The sequence below is a fragment of the Melospiza georgiana genome, chromosome 20, assembly GCF_028018845.1.
Source record: "Melospiza georgiana isolate bMelGeo1 chromosome 20, bMelGeo1.pri, whole genome shotgun sequence".
NCBI classification, from domain to species: domain Eukaryota; kingdom Metazoa; phylum Chordata; class Aves; order Passeriformes; family Passerellidae; genus Melospiza; species Melospiza georgiana.
The window spans coordinates 3,478,005-3,490,269 of NC_080449.1; the positions used below are offsets into that span (position 1 = coordinate 3,478,005).

Consider the following 12,265-nt stretch of genomic DNA (forward strand, 5'->3'; position numbering starts at 1 on the left):
CTTTCCTCCTGCTGAATTTCTGCCTTTCCTCCTGCTGAATATCTGCCTTTCCTCCTGCTGAATATCTGCCTTTCTTCCTGCTGCTGAATATCTGCCTTTCCTCCTGCTGAATATCTGCCTTTCTTCCTGCTGCTGAATATCTGCCTTTCCTCCTGCTGAATATCTGCCTTTCCTCCTGCTGCTGAATATCTGCCTTTCCCCTGCTGCAGCAGGAGGCAGGCAGGACCCAGCTCACCTGTGGGCTCTGCTGCCTTTCACACTGCCAGGCACTCTGGATCGTGCCTGTGCTTTCACAGGAGTCTCCTCTCTCAGTCAGGACCACTGGCTTTTCTTCATCTTTATTTTGTTAACTGTTGTCTGTGAAATAGCCCTGGCACTGAGCTCCTTTCTGCACCAGTGGGTGCCTTGGAATGCCCACTCTGGGATACAGAGGATGCCTAAAGATGCTCCTCCCTCTTAGGGGAAGGAGAATGGGCTGGAAGGAGCAGGTCTGTAAACAAGAGTCATTCTTAGTTACCTGCAGCATCTCCCTGCTCTATGGAGTGGAGATCAGGGCTCCCTGTGCTTCCCTGCTCAGCTCAGGACTGGGTCAGGGCTCTGTGGCCATGAGCCAGCAGCTGCCCTTGGTCTGTGTGAGCTGTGTCAGGAGCAGCTCCAGTCTGGGGTGGCTGCTCTGGGATCTCCTGTCTGGCTGCCAAGAGCAGGAAGGGCCTTGTCCAGCCCTCGTGGGCGGCTTGCTGCAGGCAGGAGCTGCAGGAGGGAGTTGCAGCCTGTTCAGTGAATCACAGCTAACAGGAAACTTGGGCTGGGTCAGGACCATCAGGCTGGTCTGGGCTGACCTGTGGGCAGTTCCCACCTGGGGACTTGCTCAGAGCTTGGGCTACCTGTGCAGAAAGTGCCTCGGTGCCAGTGAGCCACACAAACCACCTCCTCTGAGGGTGATGCTGCCCACACGTGTTCCTGGGAGAGCTCATGGCCTTGCTCAGTGATGCTGTGGGAGTTAGAAACTGTGAAAGTGCTCACAGGTTCACTTCCAGCCCAGCTTTCTGTTGGTGCACCTGAGCTGGGCAGGACTTGGACAGAAATGACTTCTTGGATGGTGCTGCCTGTTATAGGCAGTCTCTTTTCCCTGTAGAATAGGGACTTGTATTTGGTGGAGTCTGTGGGCTCATCCTAAGTATTGGAATAAGGCTCCCAATACTCCCAGTTAGATTGTGCCTGGGCCAGTCTGACCCTCGCTGCTGGGCCAAAGGCAGCAACTGCGGTGTATCACCCCAGAGATACCTTGGCTTGCTGGTGGTTGCAGCTGGGCACTGAACAAGTCCAGGCTTGTTAGGAACCCCGTTTACCTCAGGAGGAATGGCTTCAGGTGATGGTGAAAAGAAAAGGGAGAGGATTCTGCTGGAGGGTTTAATGTCCAGAGGTTTATTCCATGGTTACAGAGGTCTGAACGTGAGCAACTGCTCCAACAGAACCTCGGCCGCATGGTCTGATCACCTTTTTAAGCTCAGGGACAGGGGGAGGGGAGGTACAGGTGAGCACCAACCAGGTGAGAGGGGCAGGGTCTCAGGGGAAGGTGACACCCAGAGGGGCCAATGACCCCCAGGCCTGAGGGGCATCCTTTGAACTTGATCAAGCACACAACACCTCTGGAATGTTCAGCCTGATTGACAGGACTCACTCAGCATGGGGGCAAGGGGGAAGGGAGAGAGGCATAGGCACACCTGGGGGAATGACCTGGAAGTCTAAAACAGGACATTACAGCACACCACAACACCTAAGGGTCCTGGAAAGACTGTGAACTTTCATGCCCCTAGTAGGAGACTCAGAATTACTGCCTGCACCTTCATGTGGGGCTCTGCATGTCCCACAGCTGGGAATTCTCCTGGTGGAAATTCTCAGTGGAATTTTCTCAGCAGCCACTGCCCTCTGGAGCTCCCACCTCCCTCCCTTGTGCAGGGCAGGAGCAGCCCTTGCTCCCACTCCTTGTCAGGTGCAGAGTCCCTGTGCTGCAGTGCAGAAGCTGCACAGGACAATCGATGTATTCCAGTTACCCATTTGCTTTCTAAAATAGAGATAATGGGTGTAAGATCAATGCTTAACAGAAATCCTCAGGGCAGCAAACAAGGGCTGGCTTCATTGAATCATTCACATTAACCAGGCTTTATCCCGGACCCAACAGCCAAGGTCACCTGGCACCTTTACTGTGCCAGGCTGCCCAGGAGGGAGCAGGGCAGGGGTCCCACAGCTGCCTCCGGGCCTGCCAGCTCTGAGCCCCAGCCCTGGCAGCGAGGGCACAGCCTGGCTTGGTGCCTCCACCTGGTGACAGCGCCGGGTGCTGCATTTTAGCCTACATAGCTCGGGTTTGTCCGGGGAACAGGAGGGGAATCTGCAGGGAGGTGATGGCAATGGGCAAATATTACAAATATTACATTCCCCACAGTGTACAAAGAGTACAAATAGCCATCTCTGCTGTTGTCCCTTTGCAGGGAGGTGTTCTCCCTTTGCAGGATCCACGATGTGTGTGTTGGATTGTTTATCCCTCTGTCCCTGCACTGTGAGGACACACTCACTGTGCCTCATCCCCATGGGGTGGCAGAGCGAGCAGAGGGGCAGAGATCTGGCTTTTCAGAGCATGAATGATGCACCAAGTCCTGCCTGGGCTGCTGTGTCAGTGGGGGGGGGGATTTACTCTTCTCCTCCCCACTCCCCCTTCCATGTAATCCACTTAATCCCCTGGCGACAGGGCTCGGTTTCTGTCAGCTCTGCAGAGCCAGCCTTGCTAACGGCCAAGCTGCCTCCCCCTGCCTTGCAACAACAAAAGCACCAGCCAGAGCTGGGCTTTGCTACCTCCAGCAATGATCCTGCAAAGCAGAACAAACACAGCTCAGTTTACTGGGCATCCAGGTCTCCCTCTCAGCTCTGCCACTCTGAAAACAAAACCTCTTGTGTATGCATGGATTTAACAAATATGGATAAACCTCGGTGGTTTTCTTGCTGAAGGCAACCTCAGGAGCTGCTGGATCACACTGTGGGTTCAGTTCAGCTGTCACACTTCACTGGAGGGGATCTGGGAGTGTTGGGGAGTTGGAATCTGTTGTTTTAGCCATGCACGGGATCTTGGCTCTGCCCTGGGCCCTCGAGGCAGAGCAGTGGTTAGTGAGTGCCAGGGTTAATGTTGTAGCAATATTTTTCTGAGCTCCTGTTGTTCCAACAGCCAGGCTGAGGTATTGCAGGTCCTTTCTTGGGTCCAGGAGTGGGTGGACCTCTGGTTCCAGCTTCTGAACCCTGTCTGTGAAGGGCTTTGTATGTGTCTGAGGGTGGAGTGGCTTGATGCCCACCAGAACTCCCTACCACCCTCAGACAGTGCCTGTGATTTCTCACATTCTCCCTGACTGCCTGACAGGGGACTAACTTGAGGAAAAGTAAACCCACAGCAGCCCTGCTCTGTGTCCTGTGTCAACAGCCTGGGATAACCACTTGCTGTGGCACTGGGATCACTTAGAGCCTGCCCTAAATGACCTTATTTACAGGAGATCTTCCTACAGAACCTCTCCTGTCCCAGGGAGGGGTGGGTGGCAGCAGGTGCTCCTGTTGGCTCAAGCACTGCCCATGGGATCTGGAGCTGTGCAGTGGCAGCAGAGCAGGTGGTGTGTGATTCCTGGGTGGTGGCTTCTCTCTCCCAGATCACACATTCCTAGGTAACAGCCTCTCAGCCTGTCCCATGAACACTTCATTCTTGTTTCCACAGGGGTCCTGACAGCTGGAGAGCACAACTTTCCCTTCCAGTTCCTGCTGCCAGGTAAGATGCAGAAAAGTGGCTGAAGGCCCTTCCCTGTAAGCCTTGGATTTTGCATATACTTCCAGTTCAGAATCTGGCCTGGCTCAGCCTTATGACCTCTTCTTTCTCTCTCAACTCCAGCTTCTGCTCCTACATCATTTGAAGGCCCTTTTGGCAAGGTCCTGCATCAGGTGAAAGCTGTGATAGACACACCTCGCTTCTCCAAGGACTACAAATGCAACAAGATCTTCTACGTTCTCTGCCCTCTCAACCTGAATGACATCCCTGACATTGAGGTAAGGACGAGCAGGGCATGGCTGGAAATGCCAACACTCAGCACTTGTCCTTGTCCTGCTGTCTGAGGAGTCACTGAGTGGCTGGACAGCTCTGACTGTGTGCTGTGACTATGCAAGAGCAGGACAAGGACTCCTCTTCTCTCCTGCCTTGCTGTCAGTGCCTACTCCAGGTGATTTCTGACCCTTGTGTGTGTTGCTTTGAAAGGTTTATCTGAATTTTCAGCATGCAGAGAAACATGTTGGCCAACAGCTCCAGGTGCTTGGAGACACTTGGGTTTGGGGAACTTTGGAGGGGAAAGCAACTAATAGGACAGTAGATCTGTGGGGCTGGAGAAGTGAGACCTGTTGTCTGTGGCATTGCCATGTTGCTGGTTCTTTGCATCCTCTTAGATGCAAATATTTCTGCTTGCTTGTTGTGAATCTCTTGAGTGCTTTCCCGGAGGCTCTCTGACTCTCTTGAGCCAACACCTCTGTCTGTGCCATCCTGCAGCAGCCCAACACCATGTCCATTACCAAGAAGTTCAACTACAAGCTTGTGAAAAGTGGCAACATCGTCCTGACAGCCACGTCTGACCTGAAGGGCTACATCGTGGGCCAGGCCATCCAGCTCCGCACTGACATCGAGAACAAGTCCGGCCGCGACACCGGCGCTGTGGTGGCCAGTCTGCTCCAGGTGGGTGCCTGTGGGGCCATCCTCTGCCTTGTGCTGCTGTTCCACCCTACTGGGGCCTCTGTGAAACTGGGGCAGCCAAATCCCCACCTCTGGTCCTCTCTGCCTTCCTGGGGAAAGAGGATGTAGAACTTGTCTTGCTTATCCCTGCTGAGTCTGTCATGCAACAATGGATAATCCTGCTCTGGAACATGCCCCTTAGGTCTGTGCTTGTGCTTATTTGACAAAGCAGTTGGGTGGGGTTGTGTCCTGGTTTACATTTGTGGGAGACAGAAGACCACCTGCAGCCTCTGAGCCAGCTGTGTTTCTCCTGTCTGTGCAGAAAGTGGCCTACAAATCCAAGCGCTGGATCTACGACCTGAGGACCATCGCCGAGGTGGAAGGCTCAGGGGTGAAAGCCTGGAAACATGCAGAATGGAAGGAGCAGATCCTGGTTCCAGCACTGCCCCAGTCCATTCTGCAGGGCTGCAGCCTCATCCATATTGACTACTACATCCAGGTGAGTTTATCTGGAGTACCCCTGAGCTGGGCCGTGGCTCTGTGCCCCCTCCCAGGCTGAGCACTGTGGTCTGGGTGCTCCAGGCATCAGGTGAACCTTCCCACTGCCATGTATCATGAGGATGCCACTGTTTTCCCTTCTCTTCCAGGTTTCCCTCAAGTCTCCAGAGGTTTCTGTCACTCTCCCCATCTACATTGGAAACATTGCTGTGAACAGGGTCCCGCTGAGCCCCTCCCGCTCCATCCAGCACATCCCATCTGTGGTGGTCCCCAGTGCCCCCCCAGAGGAAGAGGAGGCTGCCAGTGGCTATCACCCCATGGACAATGTCTCCATCCCCACCAAAAGCCATTCCCAGCAGCAGCCCTTCAGCTACGCCCCAGGACTGAGCTTCCAGGAGATTCGGGCGGACTCGGAGCAGACGGGCTCCCCAAACCACCCCACCCTCTGCCTGTCCACGGGAGCCACTGTCCCCTACTATGCTGAGGGCAACGTGGTGCCTGTCCCCACAGCCAGCTCTCTCATCCTGCCCCCAGAGTACAGCACGTGGGGATACCCCTATGGTGAGCAGCACTCCTGGGATCTGCAGCTGGGGGGAAACAGCTCCTACCTCAGTCTCTGCTAGCTGTGAACTGCTGGGAATCTGGGGATTCAGTCAGTCTGCTGCAGGCTGCTGTCAGAGGGATTGTGACATCTCTCTGCCTGCTTTAGCCTCTGGAGGAGTCCCCTCTTCCAGCTGTAAAAGCCAGCTGTCCTTCCCACATCCACGCCCAGGCCTGCCCTGGGCTCCTTGTGAGAGGATCTCCCTGTTCTTAAAAGAGCTTTCAGCCTCCCACTGATAGAAAAACTTCTTGGCTTGTGGTGAGGCTGGTGGGAGCACAGCCAGGAAAATGATGTCACTGAAATCTTCTGTCTGACTTGGAGTGGGCCTACAGCTGGTCTGAAGCTGTGGGGGTGGGAGCTGAGAAAGTGTCCAGGGTGGAGCAGCTCGGGGAAATCCCAGCGTGCTGGAATCCTGCAGCTGTGCTGGGGTGGCAGGGCCAGCAGTGTCTGTGGGGTTCCTGGGGCTCTGCAGGGGTGACAAGGCCAACAGTGAGTGCTGGAATCCTGGAGCTGTGCTGGGTTCCTGGGGCTGTGCAGGGCTGACAAGGCCAGCAGTGTGTGCTGGATCCCTGGAGCTGTGCTGGTTCTTGGGGCTGTGCAGGGGTGACAAGGCCAGCAGTGAGAGCTGGGTTCCTGGGACTGTGCTGGATCCCTGGAGCTGTGCTGGGTTCCTGGGGCTGTTACAGGGGTGACAAGGCCAGCAGTGTGTGTTAGCACATTTGTACCCAAATGAGCCCCTCTCTTGGCACTGGGGTAACAGAACACTCCGTGTTACTTCAGCCCTGGGTTTGGGCACATGGGACATGAGTGATCTGGAGGTGCTGGAAGACAGGAGGATGCTTAGGAAAGAAAGGGAGGAACAGAACAAGGCTGTGAGGTGGTGATTTTAACCTCCATGGGCATCAGGGCAGGGATGGGACTGGCTGGCTCAAACCCTACACACCCCCTGTAACCTCAGCTGGGCAGGCTGAGGGGCCCTGGCAGGGAGTGTGTGTCAGTGGGTTGCTTCACTCTGCACTGGGTCACACAGACTGGGGTGAAAGGAGCATCCCAAACCCACCATAACCCCTCTCATTCTTCCTTTCCCCCACAGAGGCACCTCCATCCTACGAGCAGAGCTGCAGCAGTGCCAACTCCAGCATCAGCAATGGCAATTAGCCCTCCCCTGCTCTGACTCCGCTGGCACTGCCCACCCTGGCACCACGGGGCACCCGCCTGTGGCACAGTCTGGTACAGCACAAGGCGTCTTCTTGTCTCTCTGGCTGCTTTGGGGGGGAGCTGCCACATCCCAGCCTGGGCTTCTGAAGTCTCTTTCTAGGGAGGGGGTAAAAAAACCAAAAAGGGCAGCCAGAGCAGCCTGCATGTGTGTAGGAGAGGTCAGGGAACCTGAACAGTCTCCTGCTGCTGCTGGAGAGCTGGATGTGGCCCTGGAGCTCCCCTTGGAGCTCCTCCAAGTGCTGGGGAGCTTGATGTGGCCCTGGGCCAGCCTGTTCCAGTACTGTAGTCAACACTAACTGCTTTACTATCAAAGCACCTGCGATGCCTTATCTTAAACACTCCTGACTCTGCACAGCCCCACTCTGAGGGAGGGCTGGGCTGTGTGGGCTTGCTCTCCTCTTTCAGGGGCTGTGTGCTCTCCACAAATGGTTTTGACAGCCCTTCCTCCTTGTCCTCAGAGGTCCTAAGGATAGCAGGAGGTTTCTTGGAGTAAGCAGGTTCGGAAGGTCAGGGACTTTAGAAAAGCCAAAAGCACAAACCCTCACTGTACCTGAGCTGTGGGGGGAGTGATGGCAGTGTCAGTGGCCATGGGCACAGTGGGGCTCGTGGGGACACTTGCTGATAAGCCCTGGTGAGCTCTGGGGAAGATCCTGGTGTGGGATGGGGTGTCCTTCTCCCTCCCCACAGAGCCCTGTGGGACACAGCCTGCCCTTGCTCACTGCTGGGCCCTGGCACACAGGACAGCAGCACTGCTCACTCTGGAGCAGGGGGACCACATCTGTGTCCCTGCAGGGTGCCCTCTCCTCCCTGGCTGCAGCTGAGTGACCATCAATCACAAAAGTCTGTCTGATGCTACCTCTGAGCCTGCCCAGGGGCCCTGCCCGTGGGATCCCTCCCCTGTCTGTGGGGCTGTCCCTGGGAGTGGCTGTCCCTGCCAGGGCCCTGTGGTGGCCCTGGTTTGCTGTGTGCCCCCTGGGCCTGAGCAGAATGTGACAATGAACACAGCCCGTGGGGAGCTGCAGCCTCTGCTGCACCTGGCACCTGGGGGAACGAGCTGGGTTTTCTTGCAATTTTTCTTTTGGGCTTTTTCCCCTCACACACCTTGTTTAGCTCATTCAGCACTGACTGCCCAAGCTGAGGAAACCACAACCACATCCCTCAGAGCCACAGGTGCCCAGCCAGGCTGGAGTTGTGGCCTCCAGACCTTTGGCACCTCAGAGCTCATCCCCACACGGCCCCAGGCTGGGCAGGCAATACCTGACAGACCTTTAGGAGCATTTCCAGCTGCTGCCTCCGTGCTCAGCCACCTCTGCACACCCTTCAGGCAGCTGGGACAGGCCCTGCTTTGCACTCTTTCTTTGCAAATGCTTTTTTGTTTTATTTTTTTTTTTAAGCATTGAACTGCTTTAAGGGTAGTGTAGCAAAGGTGCCGTTCTGAGCAGTGCTGGCACAAGATGCACCAATGATGATAGAGTGATTGTCATTGTCCCTGAATATATATAAATATATATATATATATATATATATATGAGATGAAGTTGTTTTTAATGATTGAATTCAGAAATACAAATTTTAATGCTGTATTTAATAAATTATTCTATGAGAAATGCTGTGCTTTTTCATCCATTTCTGATGCTGATCCATGTGCCTGTTCATGCCAAATCAGGAATGCACCTTGCTGATTTCTTACAAAATGAAGTTTTTTTTTTGCTCTCATCAGGAAGGGTGGTGAACTCTGCCAAGGCAGCTTGGGGAAAACAAACACGGTGTGGCCTGACCACAGGGCCAGGCTCAAAATTCCCCATGGCTGGAGGGAATTTGGCACCACAGGCTTGGCTCTGGAGAGAGCAGCCACTGCAGCACTGCTGCTTCCCAGGCCCCGTGTCCCAAAGCCAGGATTTGTCCAAGTGGCCCAGGAGTCCTGGGCAGTGCTCACTGCTGGAGGGGAGGAGGGGGAGAGCAGCCTCTGCCTTTGGGAGGATGGAGATGGCATAGCCAAGGTCTGGCTGGAAGGGCTGCACACCACCAGCCCCAGCTCCTAAAGAGCCATTTGGGATAAACTTATGGAAAGTGGAAGAAGGCTCCTCCCCACAATCCCACTTTGGTCATCCCATGGCTGAAACATGCAGGTGTTGTCTCAATGTTGTCACTGCAGGTAGCCTGGGGTGTGATCTGTGTCTCAGACACAAAGATCCTTCTTCATTCTCTTCTCAGCTTATGCTTCTGCCCAGCTTCCATGCTTCAGACTCTCCTTTGCTGGGTGGTCCAGCCTGCCATGAGCATCATTCTTCATCCCCAATGGGCCGAAGGCAGGGACAGCTCTTCCTCAGTGCTCTTCCTCTTCCTCCCACTTGGCTGAACCAGTCTTGCCTGGCTCAGTCTGCGGCTCCATGGCCTTCCTTGCTGTTGGCTGTGCAAATCCTTCAACCCAAATCCCTTCCACACCCCTGGAAAAATTCCTGTGAGCTGTGAATGTTTCTGGACCTGCTGGGTTGGGCTGCAGGCTCCTGACCCAGGCAGGCTCAGGGAGAGGCAGGAAGGGCTGGGAGCAGGCCTGGTCTCCCAGCTCCTCCATCCCTGGGGCTGAGCTGCTGCTGATGTGTCCAGCCCGTGTTCCTTGGCTGGAAAATGGGATTGCTGTTTGGTTGCTGTGGCCAGAGCCACTGGGCTGTTTTTCCAGACTCCCAGCCAGCAGCTGTCCTCCTTGTTCCACCTTTGGGAATGTTCCACCTTTGTTTTGGGAATCTTCTTGTTCCACCTTTGTTTGGGATTGTTCCACCTTTGTTTTGGGAATCTTCTTGTTCCACCTTTGTTTGGGATTGTTCCACCTCTGTTTTGGGACTGGCCCATCCATGGTGAAGGCTGGGGAGGAGGAGCCCCCACCCAGCCCATGCTGTGCCCTGTCTCTGCAGTGCTCCTGTGCACCTCAGCTTGCTCTCCCCAGTTTCATTTGGTACAAACTGGTCTTTGGGACCTCCTGCTGCACACTTTGCAAAGCAGGGAGGAAATGGGGACACTCTTGTGTGGTGAGGAGTGTCCATCACCACCAGCTGCTGTGGAGGGAGCAGCAATGGGCTGGAGCTACACCTCAGGGTGGTGTTCATCCTTTTGGAGGCCAGGGCTGCTCCCCAGCCCAGCTGCTGTGCAGGGCCCCTCAGAGGCAGGGTGCAGCAGCCATCAGCCAGGGCTGGCTCTGAGCAGCCTCGTTGTGCAGGAGAATTGACATTACAAGTGACAATCAGTGCTTTGCACCCCTCCTGCCCTGCCTTGGCTGTGCAGGGAAGTGAGGCCTGACCCAAAGAGCCTGGCTAATGCTTTATGGAGCCCTTTAAAATGGCCAGCACTGCAGGATGGAGGGGTTGGTCCAGCTCTCCTTGATGCCCCTTGCAAGGTGGCACCGTCAGCATTTCCTTGGGGAGGGCTTTGGGTGTGGGGCAAAGCCAGTGTTTGGGTCTGGGGTTGAGTTTGGACTCACCCTCTCCAGACAGGATCAACCCCTCTGTCCTCTGTCCACAGCCTCTCTGGTTCCACCTCTTGGGGAGCTCCTTTAGGCCCTTGATCCTCCCTCCCTCCTCTTGCTGAACACTGAAATAAAGAGGAAAAGCCCATTTTTCTGATCACAGCTCTGGGGAAAGAACTTCAGCACGCAGGGATTCATTCTAATTCCTGGCTCAGATCTTTGAAGCAATTGTTTTTGGGCTTGTTTGAAATGGGGAGGGGGAGCAGTGGGGCACGAGAGAAGCTTGTGAGTTAATTGTTTCCAAATTCAGTGTCCAGTGGAAAACACCAAAAATATCATCAGTTCTTTTTTTTTCCCTGCTGCTTTTATGTCCTTCATGGTTTTGTTCTTTTCCTGCTCTCCACATGTTCCACCTCCATACCTTTGGCTTTTTCAATGTTGTTTGTGTCCTAAACTAAACTCTGCTTTGGCATCTGCTGTCCCACTGCCTGCAGGAGATGGGGAAAGGGGAGTTGGGGGATGCAAAGGCTCTTCTTTCTTTTTGACAATGATTCTTTTTTAGCTTTCCACTGAACTTCCAGGAGTTTTGTAAAAACAAATATTTTCTGCTAGGACGTTTTCCTGTTGAGCCAGCACAAGACAGGAGATACAGGGTGTTCTAGGCTCCATTTGGGTTTTATTCTATATTTTAAAATATTTGCAACTATCTGCAACAGGAATGTCCCATCCCTCCTCCCCAAGAGAGACTGGCAGGGTAAAACCCACAAAACTTGTGCCCTTTCTTGTACCACTACTCGTGGCTGTAATTCTTTATTCCTGTGGTTATCTTTACAGATTTTGGGGTTTTATACAACAATTTGTGATGGCTCTGTACAACCTAAGACTTCTGTGCAATTTATAACTGGGTTTTGAAATGCAAACTCGCAGTTTTCCATGTTTACCACGGCTTCTGGGGAGTATTTTTGTCCTGGGTTTTAACCCCCCAAATGTAAAGAACTGGAAAAATGTAAATAAAGATGATCTTTTTTAAGACCAAGGGTGTTTTGCTCTGGGTATGTGATGATCATAAAGATACTTCAGATGTGGTTCACGGCTGTCAGTGGAGGATCCCCACTGGAGCTGGAGCTTGGAGCCTGGTTTAGAGCTGAGGTTAAAGCAAAGCCACAGCTCCTGCAGCTCGGCAGGGGAAGGGCTGGGGTGGGAAGGTGAATCACAGAATCATGGAATATCCTGAGCTGGAACGGACCCACAAAGATCATCCATCCTAACCCCACCCTGGGCACCCCTGGCAGCGCTGCCCAAAGGCTCCTGGAGCTCTGGCAGCCTCGGGGCCGTGCCCATTCCCTGGGCAGCCTGGGCAGTGCCAGCACCCTCTGGGGGCAGAGCCTTGCCCTGAGCTCCAGCCTACAATCCCCCTCGCCTCAGCTCCACGGGCAGGTGCCGCTGCAAGGACGCGGCCGCGGCCGGAGGAAGCTGCGGGCGCTGGGGTTGAGCTCTTCCTGCTGCCCGCAATCCCAGGATGTGCAGCTGCGGCTCCGCTCGCCCGGCTCGGGCGGGAGAGGGCGATGTCCGCCCGGCTGCGGCTCGGCGAGGCTGCTCCGGCTGCCCCGGCCCTGCCCCGGCCCTGCCCCGGCCGAGCCCCCAGCCCTGCCCCGGCTCCCAGCAGCCGCTCCAGGAAAGCAGGGAGCGCTGGCATAGTCCTCGCCCCGCTGCCTTCGCTCAGGATGGGATTGAGGTGGAG

At 54.7% G+C, this 12,265-nt stretch overlaps 1 protein-coding gene across 1 annotated transcript in view; it reads left to right on the forward strand.

The window, feature by feature from the left end:
- ARRDC1 (arrestin domain containing 1) overlaps positions 1-9,850 on the forward strand; it is a 43,294-nt gene extending 33,444 nt beyond the window's left edge. Inside the window, exons 3-8 of the mRNA XM_058038409.1 lie at positions 3,752-3,802; positions 3,923-4,077; positions 4,568-4,750; positions 5,070-5,246; positions 5,395-5,806; positions 6,940-9,850. Of these exons, the coding sequence (XP_057894392.1) occupies positions 3,752-3,802; positions 3,923-4,077; positions 4,568-4,750; positions 5,070-5,246; positions 5,395-5,806; positions 6,940-7,004 (1,043 nt within the window). The 3' untranslated portion in view covers positions 7,005-9,850. The remainder of the gene's footprint in view (positions 1-3,751; positions 3,803-3,922; positions 4,078-4,567; positions 4,751-5,069; positions 5,247-5,394; positions 5,807-6,939) is intronic.
- The last annotated feature ends 2,415 nt before the right edge of the window (positions 9,851-12,265 follow it).